At 36.0% G+C, this 19,674-nt stretch overlaps 1 protein-coding gene across 3 annotated transcripts in view; it reads right to left on the bottom strand.

Annotated features, from left to right (window-relative positions):
- bicc1a (BicC family RNA binding protein 1a) overlaps positions 1-19,674 on the bottom strand; it is a 33,438-nt gene that overhangs the window by 7,432 nt on the left and 6,332 nt on the right. For all 3 annotated transcript variants that reach the window (XM_056235028.1, XM_056235030.1, XM_056235029.1), the window contains exons 2-8: positions 18,312-18,358; positions 11,971-12,040; positions 7,908-7,987; positions 6,954-7,112; positions 6,079-6,132; positions 5,198-5,383; positions 2,506-2,757 (exon numbers count right to left, since the gene is read on the bottom strand). In XM_056235028.1, coding sequence (XP_056091003.1) covers positions 2,506-2,757; positions 5,198-5,383; positions 6,079-6,132; positions 6,954-7,112; positions 7,908-7,987; positions 11,971-12,040; positions 18,312-18,358 — 848 coding nt within the window. The remainder of the gene's footprint in view (positions 1-2,505; positions 2,758-5,197; positions 5,384-6,078; positions 6,133-6,953; positions 7,113-7,907; positions 7,988-11,970; positions 12,041-18,311; positions 18,359-19,674) is intronic.

Raw genomic sequence — 19,674 nt, 5'->3', positions numbered from 1 at the left:
AATGGGTTTCCTTAAATTAATGTACTGGGTTAAACTCAACCTACATTTTTTTTATTAATTAATTTATTTTTAATTATTATAATTAATATAATATAATGTATTTATTTATAATTATTATTATTTTACCACAGTTTATAAAGGAAAAAAATCAAGGTTATGATGAGGCACGTACAATAGAAGTGAATATAACTTTACACAGAAATGGTTAGTAAGTGATTTTATCACAGTAAAATCATGTTAATATTCATTATTGTTCACATTTTGTGGCTGTACTATTAAGTGGAGTATTTTAACGTGTATGATTGGCCCCCATTCACTTCCATCATAACATAAGTACCTCACTGTATCCAAGAGAGACAAGTGGAACTGTGCACAACCTTTTTTTTTTTTTTTTAAGTTTAACTTTTTAAACCGGACCTTTCCTTTAAGATGGATTAGCAGTGTTGCTATTGTTACATAAAACTACAACTAAAACCATAAAAAATAATTTTTTTGTTAACTGAAAACTTGTTCTAACTGAAAAAATAAAATATAGATATTAACACTTAAAGCTGCAGTCCATAGTTTTTCCTCTTTGTCGCCATCTCTGTTCGAAATCTGCAATTGCAGTTATTCGCAGAATTATCAACTTTACGTGAGTATTACCTCGGCACGGCACAGCGCGGATGAATCCAATGTTTTGAGGAGAATGTGCGGCTGTCAGTCGCCGCGCCGGTGTGGAGACTGTCATTCGGAATCACTGATTCAACTTTTTGGAAGTATGACCAACATAAGAATTTTCACCGGAAATGTCATCTGAACAAGTAAGTAACATCCACTTTTGTTCTGACCAACTAAGGGAAAAAAAGCATTGCAGTAAATCGCGCTGATTAAATCTAACGATCGCTTATCATATCACGTCAAACTGTGCAAATTATACTTTGTTCTCAAATTGTTAACGTTAACAACATCAGCATTGCGTGACTACATTTAATGTGTATTTAGGGCTAGCCTGGGAAAACCCAGACAACTTCCGGCAAATTTAGATTTGCTCTGAAAGTTAGTCTGGCAAAGAGCTCATTCAAGCCCATTTCCAATCCGTCGAAATCGAGGCACCAATCTGAAATGTTTGGGCGGGCTTTACATGATGACGACAGCGCTGGGATTTTGAAGCAGATTTTGTAGCCTACATTACAAAGATGGATGCCGCCGTCGAACATCACTCGTTCGAATCAGCTATGGCGTCTGTTTTAAGCGATTTGAACGTTTCCTTTTTGTTAAAAACCGAGCAAAGAACAACACTCGGAGATGTTTCTCCACCGCTCTGCATACGTCATCTCCTTCATCGCTCTGTGACGGCCCTCTGGAAATGATTTGTCTATGACGCTTTGCCAGACCATAACTCAGTTACAACTGAGAATGGTCTGGTTTAACCAGGCTATATTAGGGCTACCTGTAGGTCAGTTTCCATTTCTTTTCTTTTTCTTTTCTTTTTTTAGTTTCCATTTCTGTGTAGTCTAATTTTACTCCGAAGTCTTTTGCATTTTACACTGGGTGAATCTCCAGTTGTCACTGGTGATTGTCGTTTGAACCTTTCTGGATCCGCCATCAAATTGATAAGTTTAATTATAGCAAGTGCAGTGAGAAAAGGCTATAAATCTCCACCTCCAACATCCTCACACGCAATATAGCCTACTAGCCGAGACTCCTTCTTTATGTGTACAGATGTAGCCTGTGGCTAACTCGGGTACGCTTACATTTGTTCTGAATGTTGATCAGTGTACATTGTCCCTTTTCAAATAAACAAATAAATAAAATAAATGTGATGTAATTACGCAAAGACATGCTCGAATTTCCCACGGAAATCCACCAGTACCACTGGAATCAAAAACATTATTACAAGCTTACCGTTTTGAATCAAGCTAAAGCAAGCAGATAAGTTTGAACACTGGCTGGTTATGTACTTGCTCAAATTTATTTTGGATAATTTTTAACCCCAAAAAAGTTATAGACTGCAGCTTTAAATTTAAAAGGAAATTAGAACTGTTGTCTTGTCAACTAACTGAAATAAAATAAGGTTAATATGAAGTACTAAAATTACAAAAACGGAAATAAAAATAAATTTACTAATAGATTAATAGATTTAGAAAATATGTAGTTTTGCACGTCTTATAATTAGACCTCAAAAATGAGATTATAGTTTGAAATGGCAGCTTGGCTAAATCTGCATTTCCTGTTTTGAAAAGAAAAAAGAAAAAACAAGAGCAGAGAGGAAAAAATCTGGCAAGAGTTTTGAAATCCCTCTGGTCGGGCAAGTTGCTAAAGCCTCGAAGTCTTCATCCAGCCCGGCATGAGTCTCATCATCTGTCAGTACTTACAGACTCTCATCCAAACATCTATCTCAATGTCATCTCTTTCAACATAACATGTGTTCTGTTTCGCAGACTGGCCACAAATATGGAGGGAGATATTAAATTAAAGAGCATAAGATAGAATAGAAAAAAGACAGATAAACTGTTGCCATACCATTAGCTGCTGTCTAGCCGCACATACGCCATCAATGCTGCCCTGTATGTAGACAGCAGAGCGGCTAGTGTGAGTGTTGAGCTCGGGGAAGTGAATATTGGCTCCAGTGCGCTGGGAAATGTGCTTGACATTGGCTCCGTTGCGGCCCAAAAGGAAGTGGTGGTGCTGGGGCGCGATGTCCAGTTGTGTGCTGACCAGCACTGAGCCGGCCAAAGACCCAGCGAGGTGCTCCAATAACAAAGCCGTACCGCGCTGAAACACGCAAACATGTTAGCAGCACACACTAGATATAGATCTGCAGTAACACAAACACACACAGGGATGCCAGCATATAAGCTTACACATACTCACACTAATAAAACCGTCACCCATCTCTTGTAATACCTTATATTATGTGGTGGAGGGTGGAGGCTGCTGTTTTCAGTTTAATTTCTGGCAGCTCTACTCGAAAACTAAATCTCTCCATTTCATGAAATGACCTAGTTTCATTCCTTCTCCTACTCAAGAGCTCGCTCATTTCAGATCTGCTAATGAATGCCACTTCAGTAGGTTTTGATTGGTTTTGGGTCAACTATGTGCACTTTTAGGGGTTGACTTTCACTAATAAATTCAGATTTTACCATTTCATTTTTTGACATTGGAAGGTCATCATGTTAAAACTGTTACCATGCCTTTACCATTTATTTTAGTTAATTTGAAATGGTTTTAATACTACAGTTCAAATGTTTGGGGTCACTAAGATTTAAAAAAAGAAAGAAATTAATACTTTAAGTCAGCAAGAACGCATTAAACATTCAACATTCAAACATTCTACACTACTTCCACATAGTTTCAAAAGTTTTTTATTCTTCAAAGAATCCTCAAAAAATATGCATCAGTTCCCACAAATATGTTAAGCAGCACAACCGTTTTCAACATTGATAATAATAAATGTGTCTTTAGCATCAAATCAGCATATAAGAATGATTTCTGAAGGATCACGAAACACTGAGTGAAGACTGGAGTAATGATGCTGAAAATTCAGCTTTGTCGTCACAGGAATAAATTGTATTATAATATATTCAAATAGAAAACAGTCATTTTAAATTGTAATATTCCACATTATTAGGGTTTTTACTGTATTTTTTTAGATGAAATAAACATAGCCTTGGTGAGCATAAGAAACTTCATTCAAAAACATTTAATAAAAATCATACTAACCCCAAACCGTTGAACAATATTGTACACTCACCTAAAGGATTATTAGGAACACCATACTAATACTGTGTTTGACCCCCTTTCGCCTTCAGAACTGCCTTAATTCTACGTGGCATTGATTCAACAAGGTGCTGAAAGCATTCTTTAGAAATGTTGCCCCATATTGATAGGATAGCATCTTGCAGTTGATGGAGATTTGTGGGATGCACATCCAGGGCACGAAGCTCCCGTTCCACCACATCCCAAAGATGCTCTATTGGGTTGAGATCTGGTGACTGTGGGGGCCATTTTAGTACAGTGAAGTCATTGTCATGTTCAAGAAACCAATTTGAAATGATTTGAGCTTTGTGACATGGTGCATTATCGTGCTGGAAGTAGCCATCAGAGGATGGGTACATGGTGGCCATAAAGGGATGGATATGGTCAGAAACAATGCTCAGGTAGGCCGTGGCATTTAAACGATGCCCAATTGGCACTAAGGGGCCTAAAGTGTGCCAAGAAAACATCCCCCACACCATTACACCACCACCACCAGCCTGCACAGTGGTAACAAGGCATGATGGATCCATATTCTCATTCTGTTTACGCCAAATTATGACTCTACCATCTGAATGTCTCAAGAGAAATCGAGACTCATCAGACCAGGCAACATTTTTCCAGTCTTCAACTGTCCAATTTTGGTGAGCTCTTGCAAATTGTAGCCTCTTTTTCCTATTTGTAGTGGAGATGAGTGGTACCCGGTGGGGTCTTCTGCTATTGTAGCCCATCCGCCTCAAGGTTGTGCGTGTTGTGGCTTCACAAATGCTTTGCTGAATACCTCGGTTGTAACGAGTAGTTATTTAAGTCAAAGTTGCTCTTCTATCAGCTTGAATCAGTCGGCCCATTCTCCTCTGACCTCTAGCATCAACAAGGCATTTTCGCCCACAGGACTGCCGCATACTGGATGTTTTTCCCTTTTCATACCATTCTTTGTAAACCCTAGAAATAGTTTTGCGTGAATATCCCAGTAACTGAGCAGATTGCGAAATACTCATACTGTGTGTGATACAGTCTGGCACCAACAACCATGCCAAGCTCAAAATTGCTTAAATCACCTTTCTTTCCAATTATGACATTCAGTTTGGAGTTCAGGAGATTGTCTTGACCAGGACCACACCCCTAAATGCATTGAAGCAACTGCCATGTGATTGGTTGATTAGATAATTGCATTAATGAGAAATTGAACAGGTGTTCCTAATAATCCTTTAGGTGAGTGTATGCATAAAGTTAAAATTTTCACCCTTGCTTTTATATATATATATATATATATATATATATATATATATATATGTATATATATATATATATATATATATATATATATATATATATATATATATATATATATATATATATATATATATAATCAATTAATTATAATAAAATAGATTAAATAAAATAATAAAATCTCTTTCAATAGCAGCATTCCTGGTATGTCTATCACTTCATGCCTCACCTTAACACCACTGGCATTGTTCTGGTTGCCACGGACGATGGCAGTGTTGCCATAGAGACGGGAGGGTGCTTTGAAGGAGATGGAGACATTGTAAGTGTGGGAGATATGCTGAACTACAGGAGAGCTACAGTCCACATGCTGCACCACCCCACTGCATTCAAACATCAGCATCAACGGCAACAGCTCCTACAGAGAGGATGGGAAAGAGTGATGCTTTTGAGTAGAAAACAACAGAGGGTTGAAGACAACACACAACAAGAAGTTATGGCATTTTTAACCACTAGGGTGCAGCACATAAAGCCCCTAATCTATGATTGGCCTTTCAAACTGGGCCACAAGGGGGCGTTAGAGCAGAAAATTAGAAAGGAAAAACACTACAGTGTATTTAGGGCTGTCCAGGTTAATGTGTTTAAAGTTATTAATCAAATAGCTTAACATATTAATTTAGTAATATATTGAAATGGCTTTGAGAAAAAAAAAAAAGCTTTAAAGCAAAATTCTCTGCAAAAGTCCTGTTATAAGCACTTAAAAATACATTTTAAATAAAAATACAATATAAAATGAAAGGGTTTCTCTTCAGGTTTATACATCTAATAGTGAGTAGAAAAAAAGATATGTCAACTTAATTCTGAATATTTGCAAGTAAATATTTTACAGATTATATTTTAAATTGTTTAGGATTTAGAGCAATCACTAACAAAAAACAATTATTTATTTTTGGAGACATTGTTTTTATAATGTAATCCTTGCTACATTATAAATGGGCCTTCATCATATATGGGGTTCAGTGGCATCGAAAAGTTTTAAAACCCCTGGCCTGCACATAGTGACAAGTGACCATGAAAGAAAAGAAGAAAGCAAGCTCATAAACAGAGTCTCACCCGTATTTTAACTCGCGCTGCCTCAACACCAGTCAGCTGCCCCGCAATCGACACCTGACAGAAAAAGAAGGGGACAAAAAGACGATTGTTCTTCATGATGTTTTTTTTTCATAATATGTGCAGCTGTTAATTCCTTTCTCTCATCCTGTAAGAATTTTTTTAAATAGGACGCAATGTCACGTCCAGAAACCTGATTTATTACCAATCGAAACATTAAATAGGAGTATGTGTGTGGCAGTCTGCCAGTCTAAAAAACCTTAATTAAACGTCCTGCTGTTTTTTTTTTTTTTTTCATCATTTCATCCTGACGACCACACGTTTAATCAAGGCCTGTGAGAATTAATCCCGGTTTGGAACGAGGTGATCCGGCCCAGTTCAGAGAGTCCATCTGGTTTGGCTCTGAGGTCGGTGTTTGTGCATGCGTGCGCTTGTATACGCTACTAACATTCCAAACTGTCTGCACGCCTCGTCAGACCACTCAGCAGTCTATTTAAACCTGAGAGCCATCCAACAGCCAATCAGATCCATCTTACTCCAAACCGTTCTCATCCTCCGGCCAATACAAACTGCCTCGTGTCCCTCAGCCAATAAAATGATTCAGCTAGAGTTCAGCCACTGCAGGATAGTAAAAGTTGGCTGGATGGAAGAGATTTGCTGTGTGCTTGCTAAATTAGCACAAAGAACTAAACATATTCCCATAGTAGGGATAATTCACGCAAAAACAAAAATTCTGTCATTATGTATTCACCCTCCATTTACTATTTTTGTGAGTAAAAGACCAAAATGTGAGTAACTATTTGAGTAACTATTAGTAACTAAAATGTATGACTTGTTGCTGGTCTTGGTTGGGTTGGTGTGTGTGTGTGTGTGTGTACCTGGTTGCTCTTCTCCCCCTGGCTGTGCCTGTTGGAGTCTGGAAAGTGTATGTGACAGCCCGTCTCTTCCATAACTCGTTTGATGTTATTCCCTCCTTTCCCAATAACATGCGAGTGTTCTGTGTGTGATACGTCCATCTTCAGGGTCACACGATTACTCTGTGGGTGTCAAAGGTAGTAACACAGCATTCATGGAAACCTTTCATAGCTGAATTAAAATCATTTAACCCTGTTCATAACTCTTAGTAGACTGCATTCAGATACACTGACGTTCAACGGTTTTTCCGAAACATTTTAAAATGTTCAGTAAATGTTTTATTTTTAAAGAAATTAATATCTTTATTCAGCCAGAAGTCTTTAAATTGATCAACAGAGACAAGAAATAAATTTCTATTCATTAACAAATCCTGAAAAAAAGGAATCACACAAACATATTAAACAGCACAACTGTTTTCATCATTGGTAATGATAAGAATTATTTTTGAGAAGCAAATCAGCATATTAGAATGAGTTCTGAAGGATCATGTGACACTGAAGACTGGAGTAATGATGCTGAAAATTCAGCTTTGCCATCACAGGAATAAATTACATTTTAAAATAATTTATTTATATAGAAAAACCTTATTTTAAATGGTAACATTACACAATATTACTGTATCTTCTGATTGGTGTAACATTTCATTGCAGTTTTGCTATATATTTTGCCAGATTTTTATTAAACAAGAAATATTTATGCTGAAAACAAGAAAAAAATATTTCTCAATGTGGTAAGAAAAATAAATATTCTCTCCTAATATCTTATGCAATTTAGCCTTTAAAGATGTTCGTATATTAACATCCTTGTACTAGGAAATTATAAAAAATACTGATTTATAAAATGTTTTTTTTATAGTGAACCCAAAAAGACCTAATTTTTCCTGCAGTTACCATGACAATTATATGTTTAGTGCTTACCTTTGTGTCAAGAACGGACATTATTGTCTCTTTGGCCTCTCGCACATCTTCCCTCTTTCCGCTGACCTTAATATGTGGATCTGTGAGGAGGAGAGGAAGAAAGCAGATGAGTACAGGACAGGAGAAGAAATTAGTCATCCATTAATAAAGGTGCTTCACAACACAATTTGCGCTATTATTTTACACAATGAATGAAATCACAACTGGTTTCAAAACCAGTGGTCTCAAGAGTTAACACATTTCTCTTTCAGTTTTCCACAAAGACGCCCCCAACATACATCATGAGAAATACAACACATGTCTGCTTTACTGCTGCTCTCTAAAAATAGCTCTAGTAGTGTAACTTGGAATTCAGTTTTTCTCTACACATATTCTCTGACTTACTCACCCCCCCCTAAAACACTCCCACAAACTACAGGATTTGGACCTAGAAGAGCAGGGGGGATGAAACAGGAAGGATCCCTGTCTTACACACACACACACACTGTTACTGGGGGAGGTATTATAGTAACACCAGTAGGGGTCTCCTAGTCCAGCCCACCACACTATCCTCTTCCTGCCATGTGGTATTCATCAACTCCAGCATGTGTGTGTTTGTGTGGGGTTGCATGTGTGGCATGTGTTATGAATGGAGAATGTCTATGCATGTCTGTGAAAAATCTAATAGTTCATGCGTGCATATACAAGGTTATTATATCAACACCAATGTCTGTCTTTCATTTAAAGTTCTCAATATAAGGGTGTATATGTACAGTATAAACAAACACATATATTACACACACATACATACACATATATATATATATTTATTTATTTATTTATATACATACATACATACTATCATTCAAATGTTTGGTCAAAAATATAGTAAAACAATAATATTGTGAATATTATAAAAAAAATTAAATAACTGTTTTCTATTTTATTATATCTTAAAATGCACTTTATTCCTGTGATGGCAAAGCTGAATTTGCAGAAATCATTCTAATATGCTGATTTGCTGAAACATTTCTTATTATTATCAATGTTGAAAATGGTTTTGAATATTGAATATTTTTAAACCATGATCAGTTTTCAAGGATTCTTTGACGAAAATCTCAAAAGAACATTTATTTGACAGAAATATTTTGTAACATTATAAAAGTCTTTACTGTCACTTTTGATCAATTTAATGTGTCCTTGTTGAATAAATGTATTCATTTCTTTCATAAAACATAAATCGTACTGAGCCCAAACTTATGAATCGTAGTTTATATATTCATATACAAACACACATAGACACAGTGGCTGGACATGGCTTCAACCTAGTCACTTATTCCTGTCGTCAACCAAACTGTCTGGTCTCTCTACACTCCAGTAGAGACTGATTTTGTTTTGTCCGACAGCCTCATTTAAAAGTGCTTTACTGACTCAGGACAGAGTGGAACAGACATCTCTCAGATTGATAACATCTGTTACAGAGGCCGAAACATATAAGAAGGAAAAAAGAGAGAGAAAATGAGAAAACAGTTTGAGACCTGGGAAAGTAAAATATAGTTTAGCATTGTGAGTCTAACCGTTAACCCTAACAGTGACCATTATTTGCAACAAGATCAACAGGGGACTTTACAGAAATACAGAAATCAGGAAAAAAACAAAGGAGGGGAAATGTACAGAGATGAAAAGAAAGAGAGATCTTGGGCACATCCAAAATGACTGATTCTGAAGAAATATGGTACTTTAAAGGGGTCATCGGATGCCCATTTTCCACAAGTTGGTATGATTCTTTAGGGTGTCATGTAAAGTTTGTAATATACTTTGGTTAAAATTCCTCAATGGTTGTGTAAAACAACACCCTTTTTACCTCCTCAAAAACAGCTTTGTTCACAGTGACCTGTTTCGGTACGTCTCTTTAAATGATAATGAGCAACTGCTCACCCCACCCCTCTCTTCCATGGGTTTGTCGAATGGCTGAGGGCAGAAATATGCTAATACGGGACAGTCAGTCAGTGGTCGTGGGCGGAGCATGAGCATTATGACATCATAGTGCTCAGAAAATCCAAACGGCCTGATTATTGAGAATGTTTAGACTTTTTGAGGATTAAAAAAAAGGAGAGAATGGATTTTTTTCATTGTATGGTGGTTGTGTATACTTAGTAAAAGTTTGCGGCCGGTTACCAATATAATTTTAGAAATGTTCATTAAAAGTCAGTTATCAATTTAGACCAGCAAAAATGTCCAATTTTTGCTGGTGATCTTATCATGGCAGCCCCCATGAGCTGACCTGCACCATGTCAAATAAATCAGCATTTACTAGGATACTGATAAGACAGTCTTCATCTTATGGGAGTGTACATGATTTCGACTAGGATTATTATTATTCATTTATTTAGGGGTTTTAAAAAGAGAAATTACTGAGTGCAAGGTGAAATGAACCTCCAAAAACACACTCTTTGAGTCTTTTAGTCATGTGGAAATGAGCCACATAAACAAACATGTGTGCAAACGTGCACACAGGCAGATAAGCACACAAACAGCTTCACAAAATATGAGCTACAAAAGTACATTCATATATCGTCAGTTACATGGAAAAGCACAAATTATGAGCCTGTCATCTTTTGAATAAGACTTACGAGAAATACAGCAAACTGGCCTGTCTTTTAAACATTCAACGTAGCAAAAAACATTAACTTCTTTAGAGAGACCTAATCCATCCAGCTCCATGTCACTCTTCACCCACACTAGATTCGGTTTTGTCTAGTGTTGCCAGATCCGCTCACATGAATCATTTAGGAAAACCCTTAAGGGCCTGATTACATTCTATGGCTTTTTAAAGCCAACATTTCAGTCTGAACTGTTGCCACAGAAAATTAGAGAAGTTACAGACTTGCTATACCTAATCTCTGCTACACAATCAGATGTTAGTTACCATTTACGTTTTATATAAAATGGAAATGTTTTGAAAGCTCACCAAGGCTGCATTTATTTGATCAAAATAAAATAAAAACAGTAATACTGTGAAATATTATTACCATTTAAAATGCCTTTTTTATTTCAATGTATTTTAAAGCATAATTTATTCCTGAGATGGCAAAGCTGAATTTTCATCAGTCTTCAGTGTCACATGACCCTTCTAATCATTCTAATGGACCATTTTCACAGACTGTGATGAGTTTCCACAGTTATCAACATCGCAAATCTAGTCAAGTTTATCACATTTCATTTTGAAAAAATGTAATATACATTTATTTTGCTATACGTTGTTTAATATTAAACTGGGAATAAACGACAAAAATTAAATAATAATAATTAACGCTACCGCGAGGGTGTTTCTAATACAACAGCTGAGGGAGTGACAGCAAAATTTCACATCTTTCTCTCTTCTGACTGGCATAATCAATCTCTTCATATTTTTCCCTTTTTTGGAAAGTCATAAATAATGATTTTTTTCATTTGCTATCAGAGCAAATGGGTATACAAAAATAATATGTGCTGCTGTCTCCCGTTCACTGCTATAGAAGTTTACCCAACTGTGACAACTTCCTCTTCTGAGAACCCTAGACATGTGAAAATGGTACATATGCTGATTTGATGCTCAAGAAACATTTCTTATTATTAATGTTGTGCTGCTTAATATTATTGTGCAAACCATGATACATTTTAGGATTCTCTGAGAAACAGAAAGTTTAAAAGAACATTTATGTGAAATAGACATATTTTTTTAACAGTATAAATGTTTAATGTGTAATAGAAGTGCTAACTTAGAGAAAAAAATCTTACTGACTCCAAATATTTGAACAGAAATATATATTTGATCAGGGAACGAAGAAAATGCAGTTCCTAGATGGAAAATGGGCATCTATCGAAAATCTTAACTACCTTTTTAAAGCTGTAAGATATTCCAAACAAACAACCAACGGACAGACAAAACACGATTGTGATACTGAAAAAAGACAGCAGGATACCAACTGAATATAATTCTATGTTAGACACGGCTACTTGTGAACAGAGTGTAAGTTTATGCTGTGTGACTAGCGCAGAGACTTCTGCCATAACTACTGTCTGCCTGTGTGCGTGTGTATACCTTTTTTGGACTTTGCTCCAATCTTCAGTTTGGACGGCCAGGCAATCTGAGTGTTTGTTTCATCCATGACCTAAAACACAAAAAATGAACATGAGTGGATGCAAATGCAATGTAAAACACTCAAATTATGCATTAAAAACACATAGGCTTGCTATGCTAATATTAGCAAATACATGTTTTGTCATTCTCAAACAAACACACAAGAACTTTTTCAGTTATGCTAAAATATTCACACTGACAGAAATGTTTTAACAGAGGTCTTACAATCATCGCTCTCTCTGGCTAAAACATGCCCTACTTTCTCAGTTTCACACACATATACACACAGCTGGCTCAAAAACCTGTGAAACATGTAACAGCCAGTTGGCAGCGAGCCTTTGACAGGCCTAGCGTGCTAACCAGTAGCATATGTGAAGGAAAAGAGAGAAAAAGCAAGAATGGTAACGTGTTTTGTGTCCATATAAAATACACAAAAGAGAAACTTATGGTAATTTGCAAGCTACATGAATATACAGGTTCAATGTTTTATAAAACTCTGCCATGATTTTACTCTGGAAGAAGGCAGAGCGCTTCACTATTTTTAGTGGTTTTGTCTTTCATGTAAATTCACTTTTTAGAGAAAACCGCAACTTTAGAAACACTCTCCTTTGTCTCCATAGAAAACACATTTCTTTACCCGTTTTGTGGCAGACTCTCTATCTTCCTGCCTTTTAAAACCTCTTGGCTTTCATGGTCAGCAAGGCTTTACTGTACAGCAGTTCTCATGAGAAGTTTTGGCTACAAAGCCAATTTCTTTCAGGAAAAAAAAAATCTGAGCATGAAACTGCAGCAATTATTTATATATATATAAACTCAAGTGTAGTTTTCCACAGGAACTTTAGGAGAATCTCAGCCTCTGGGCTAATACTAAATAGAATTTATTTATTTTTATATTTTAAATAAACGTGGCATAGATTTGCACCTGCTCCTCAGACAGATTGACTGTACTATAATAAGCAGTCATTTAGGCTACTGACTTATTCCTCATTTATTGTGAACTGGTCACAGTAGTGAACTGAAGACGGCATACTGAAGTAAACATGCAGGCCACTGAAGTCAGCACTTACGTATGCATTTCTAAGGTGATGTGCTTCGGAAGCTAGTGAATTTGCGCAGAGATAATAAAAAAGACGCAGACGAGGAAGAGAAGGAAAGCAAAGATTTCTTGTAAAGTTTTCCGTTTAGTTTTGCTTGTATAGAGCGGTCACCTTAATACTCATCATGAGTGTATAACTAACTTCGCTGCCGTCTTCTTTGTTTACAGAGTGACCAAAGTTCCAGTATGTAAAATCTTTGAAATGACTTCCATCAGTGCAGAATTGTGACGAATGTCGATCTATTGTAAATACGTCAAGTGACGTAAAAGTCGCATTCATTCCGATATGACTGTTCAGACTGATGTCGCATTGCAAAACATCAGACCTGTCTCTGTATTTGGACCTCATATTGAAAGCTATGTTCAGACTGAAGGTAAATGTGGCCCAAATTAGATTTTTTTTGCTTACATGTGACTCTCACAGATGTTTTTCTCACAAACCACATAGAATCTGATCTTTTCAATTCCGATTTGTGCCACTTCCAAAAGTGGTTCTAAATCCGACACAGGTCAGATGTTTTGCAATGGGACCTCAGTCTGAACAGTCATATTGGAATTCATGCGACTTTTAAGTCACTCTAAAGCACGTGTCAAACTCCGCTTCTAGAGGGCCACTGTCCTATAGAGTGTAGCTCCAACCAGCTCCGAAACACCTGCCTAGAAGTTTCTAGTAATCCGAAAGACCTTGATTAGTCGGTTCAGGTGTGTTAGGAACTGAGTTTGACACCTCTGCGTCTAGAGCTACATTTGTCACAATTCTGTGCTCATTGGAGTCACTTCAAAGATTTTACATACCCAAAGTTATCAAGACATTTGCGAAAGGTAGTCAGTGGATGTGTGATGTGTCAGAACTATATACTGTATATATATACATGTTGTACTGTATACAAGCAAAACACAAGGGCTCGTATCATAAATGTTTAAAAACTCTGCTCTCTTTTCGCATACTTGTCTTTGTTTTTTATTATTGCCTGCACATAAATTCACTGGCTTCCGCAGCAGATCACACTATAAATAACTGTGTAATCACTTACTTTAATGTCCTCCATATTTACTACCATATGACAGCGTGCTGCTTGACGTCTTTTTATCGTTTTTTTGTACATGTGGGTCACTCCAGGACCATGATCTGTTCACACTGGAAACTCATATTGGCCACATTTAAAACAACAATGTGAACTGCTATACAAAAAAAAAAAAAAATTATAATTCAGATCTGAGCATTAAATTGGAAAGTAGCCAAAGTGGCCCAAATCAGAATTGAAAATATTAGATTACATGTGGTTTGTGCTGTTCAGTCTGTTATAAAATAAATAAAAATAAGTTTCACAAATTTCGGATTTGGCCCACTTTTGCCTGCAGTATGAATGTATTCTCATCCACCACACAATCTCTTCAATGGACCTTAGAAATGGTGGGCAGAAGTCAGTTACGATCATGCACTTATTGCATGTTTAAACCCAAGCCTGCACATGCTCATGCATAAACTGGGAACATTCAGTCTCCCATGCTATTCTAAAATTTACGGCCTATACTTATCCAGGTTTCATTAGTCTTGGACCCGTGGTTCAACAGCAGGCTTCAGTTTATATTTTGTTTTGACACCCTAAAGGACAAAAGAACATGAGAATGTTTTTTTTAACTTAGGGGAACAAGTTTATTAATCTCTCCAGATCTTCTTAAGTCTGTAAATTACATGCACAGCTGTGACACATCCTGTGATTCAGAGTTGTGAAATTACAGTTTGAAAACAGCAAAGCTACAATAAAACAGTAATGTTCTTATCCTTGATACAGTGTGCCTGCATTTACTTCTATATTACAACATGCAAAAACATTACAAACAACTTTACACAATTCTGACTATGAAGCCATCAAAATATTTTCTGTCTTTGGCTTTATGAAATTAAAGCCTTTTCAAAGAGTCCAAAATTCAGGGTATCATGTTTGATTCTGCATCATTCTGCATATGTGACATGATGAACAAAAAAAGCTACATCTTATGTTCTTCTTTGATCTTGTGTTTTTATGTCTTGCAAACATAACCACTGATTTTCTGAATGTATTGTACCATGTTGTTAAAAAATTCTGCTGATTTGAATGTCACTAATGTAACAATATGTAACTAGCTAACATAGCAAAACTGCAAGAAAAAAAAATTTATATACAATAATACCAAATATAATTATTAATTTATATTTTATTAATATATTATAATTGTAAATAATAGTAATAATTATTATTCTTATATTTTTTCTTGCAGGTTTGCCATGTTAGAGATATACACAATACAGTTCAAAAGTTTGGTGTTGGTAAGATTTTTTTTATATTTTTGTCTTTTTGAATAAATTCAGCATTGGTGATATTTTTATAAAATTATTATATTACTAATTTTATCCAAAGTCACTTGTAGACACAAGAAGCTAGCCACTTGTAAGCTAAAAACAATGTAACTTTATGACTGCAGCAGTAGAAAAAGCCACACAGTAATATTAGCTAGTCTGTACTTTTCAGTTAAGTTTAAATACGGTGTTTCCGTTAAGCAATGCAACAACGTCAAAACTCTCTACACTGATGACCTTGAACCAAACAAAGACACAATCAAACATGCCTGAAGGAAAACTGAACATTTCAGATGGGATGAAAAGGTAAACGGTGCTTAAAGTTTGTACAGGCAGAGAGCCAGATCCCATTTCCATTCTGTGTGTTTGTGTTGTGCTGCAACGCTGCTGTGCATTCTATAGGTCTTTATTCCCGACCTGCTCTCACTTTCTCTCTTGACTGCTTTCTTTGGCTCCGCTCTGCAGATGAGAGAGATTTCTGACAGACCACACAGCAGTTTTGGGGTTTGCGGTTTATTTTTGTGACAGACCAGCACATACCTCTCAAATGGGTCAGACGATTCCAGAAAAATTGGGTTAGCTATACATTTGAAAATGTTACTTTCCTATTCCCCCACACCCAATTTCATCCTGTCACAGGAATGTATACACCCACCGTTAACAGGAGAAAGAGTTTCAAACGGCAGTGACTTCAAAGTACCAGAGTCACAAAATCTCTGATCTTCATTAAGTCATTAAAAATGGGCACAGTGATGGAGAGCAGAGTGTTTATATTTGACAAATGATGTGTATGAGAGAGTGCATGTGAACGAGCATGTGTATAGAGATCTGCTTCCTGTTTCCTTTGTTGATTCAGCTGAGGAGCACTCAGGAGAACAAGCTAAGAAAAGAGGTGTGAGGAGGAGAAAAGGAGGGAAACGGAACGAGGGAAGGGTTGGGAAAGCCTTTACTTTCAATGTAGGCTAAACAGCACAGGTGTGCACTCTGAAATAAATCAAACAAATCCATTACAGACACTGCAATATATTTACTGATCCGTAAGATGCACTCTTAGTGGCACATTAGGAATTAAAGGGATAATCCACCCAAAACATTTCTGTCATTATTTACTCACCTTCATGTTGTTCTAAAGCTGTATGACTTTCTTTTTTAATGGGAACCAAACAACATTGGAGCCCATTGACTTTCATTGTATAAAGGAAAAACAGACATTTCTCAAAATATATGTTGCAAAAAAGGAAAGAAAGTCATTCAGGTTTGGAACAACAAGAGGGTGAGTAAATGATGACAGAATTAAAATTTTGGGGTCAACTAGTTCTTTAACATGGTGTTTGGTTTGACAGACTGACATATTTTTATTATATAAAATCACCATTCAAAAGTTTGGGATCAATAAGATTTATATTTTAAGTAGCCTAATTAATACTTTTTTCACTTAATACTTTTGCATTAAAATTATCAAAAGTGAACTTATCTATTCATAAAATAATCCTAAAATAATTGACATTTTAAAGTGATTTAAAAAGTATATTAAAATAGAAAAGTTATTTTAAATATGTGTAATAAAAAATACATTTGTAAAAATTCAATAAATAATACATTTAAAAAATATATATATTTCAAAATATTGTTTTACAAACCTAAACTTTTGAACAGTATTGTATATTTATTTGACATTTATTGATATTGAATCGGTAACTATGCCAGCAGAAGTGTAATTCTCTGTCATGTTAGATTCTGTTTTTAAACATTTTTAGTGAATTTTAAGTAAATGCAACAGTAAAAGTACAATGAAGAGATTGGCAGAGACTACCGCTGTGGTGATGTTTCAGAAAATGATAATGATGGAGATTGGAGACAAAGACAGAGACAGAGAATGGCATAATTCCAATCCCTTCACTGCAGGGAAGGGAAACTCAACAAAAGTTTTAATCACTGAAATGATTACTCTCGCCTAACTCCCCCCAAAAATACCACCCATGTCACCACTATCAAAATCATCAGACATTTGTGTGTTTCCTCCATTTATCTTTGCTTGTGGCTGATTCTCAGAAAACCACCATCAAATAGACACCGCCTGACGGGACAAAATAGCGACAACCACTGGACAGAACAAAGTCCATTTCACTTGGATGTACATCATAATGATCTGCCACTACTTCTGTTTCATTGTGACTTTAAAAAAAAAAAAAAACTTCACATACAGACCAACCTGCAAACTGACAATAAAGTGATCCTTGCGTCTGCATTTTTTACACATGATAGCCTACATGAAGAACAGAATCATCAAGTCTGATGGTATTTGATCTCTAACAAAGATAAATTCTCTGCTAAAACATGACATGCATACAAGAAAATATACATATAAAGAGGATACATATACCATTTTAGACTGCCTGAGAACTGAAGTCTCCTGGATCAACCATGGAAAGACAGCAAAAGTGCAAGTGAGGACAGAAACCAGTGATCATATCAATACTGCAACCAGAGTAGCGCTGTTCATAGACTATATGCAAACCTCAATCATCTGAGCCAAACCAAGAATATTTTGACAATTTCATTGGCCCTTGTTATCTCTGTTTATTAGAAACCTAAGCAGGGATAATTGTTTGGACCAAATCAATCATCGTTCCGAATTGGCTCCTTCATCGAGCATCTTTGGTCAGGTTTATTATGTGTTTAAAGAAGCCTCACCACAAGCTCTCTCTCACACACAAAAAACATGCTAGAGACACCAGCATGCTACTGGAACAAGAATGATGGTCGTGATTTATTTTATTTTTATTTTTTTAATTACTGACCAAAAGAGCAGGTACACCTGAGATCTCATGGAAATAAGCAAAAAATAAACAAATTTATTCTCACCTTCTGAAAAAAATCCTCTCCTCCATTTATCCTCCCCTCACTGGCTGCTGTGTGAGAAAAAGAGAGAGATGTTTACATTACCAATAGCAAGAGAAACTTTATTTCACAATTATTTCTGTTCACTAAATTGTTGAACTTTTTGAATGTTATTTAAGCAATAAGGCATGAGAAGCCAAGCCATGTTATATTGTGATTTAGTTTTAGATGCTGTTAGGCATAATGTGAGAAGCACAGAGGTTTCAATCCCAGGTTCACATACTTACACAAAGATTTATTCAAACACAACCACAAAACACACACAAGAATAAGGCAGCAGCATTCTCACAGCCTTCTTAAACTAAATGTATTTCATATGTCACACACATGCTTGTCTTTTACACACACAAGCATGCTGTATGCAAACTCACACTATCATGAGTTATAGCTGACAAAAAAAAAACACTTCATAAATCTTCATAAACACACTTTCAGAATCCTACACAGGGTTGAATGCTTGCATATGACTTAAGTCCATTTAAACTAACTACTACAATGATCTAGATCATTTTTTCGACCATTATCAGATTTCGGATCACTTAAATATGTAATACGCAATTAAAGTGTGATTTTGAAAAACTAAAATGTGTAATGACTCAAAGTCAGGTGGGATAAAAACATTGGGTTCACAGGAAAATCTGAGAATTTGTTTGCTTTGGTGGGACGCTGGGTCTCCAGATGTTTGGTTTAGATTGTCCTATCATATAAAATTAAACATTCTTGTGTATGTGTCTGCATAGAGAGTGGTTTATCTAATAGCACCAAGCCCTTTCCTGCACTTTTCTTTACCTATAACGTTGAAATATGGATTTCATAGAGAGTTCAGAACAACAAACCACAAATGGGAGGAAATAAAAGGGTTAGAAATGAGATAATCTTGTCATCTAAACCTCTAAATGACCCTAAAATCACAAGCAAAAGCACATCCACCCCTTTCTCCATGAAATTCACTACATTTCCAGATCAAAACAAGGATAGAAAGAGCTACGTTCCCATCTCATTAAACCAAAGTGTGTTGAACCCCTCCTTCAAAAATCATTGCAATGCTGGGATTTATATGGCAATGCTGAACATTTTGGATTCTTATTGCAAACAAAGAACTGGTATCATCACAATTTCGCATGACCTGGCATGTAGCGGAGAAAAGGAGAGATGAAAACACTAACAGTGTAAAAAACAGCGTGAAAAAATCTTGAAAATTAAGCCTTTTTTTCCCAGATGAGTGAAAGGAGATCCACAGAAAATTGTATTTTGTGTGTGTGTGTGTTTGCGTGTGTATGTATATACAGTGCGTGTCAGAATTATTTGCCCCCTTGGTAAATATGAT

Source organism: Rhinichthys klamathensis, unplaced genomic scaffold (assembly GCF_029890125.1).
Source record: "Rhinichthys klamathensis goyatoka isolate OS25496 unplaced genomic scaffold, OSU_Roscu_1.1 h1tg000412l_1, whole genome shotgun sequence".
Classification (NCBI taxonomy): domain Eukaryota; kingdom Metazoa; phylum Chordata; class Actinopteri; order Cypriniformes; family Leuciscidae; genus Rhinichthys; species Rhinichthys klamathensis.
Note: the sequence above shows the minus strand (reverse complement) of the source record. Positions and strands in the feature narration are given on the sequence as shown.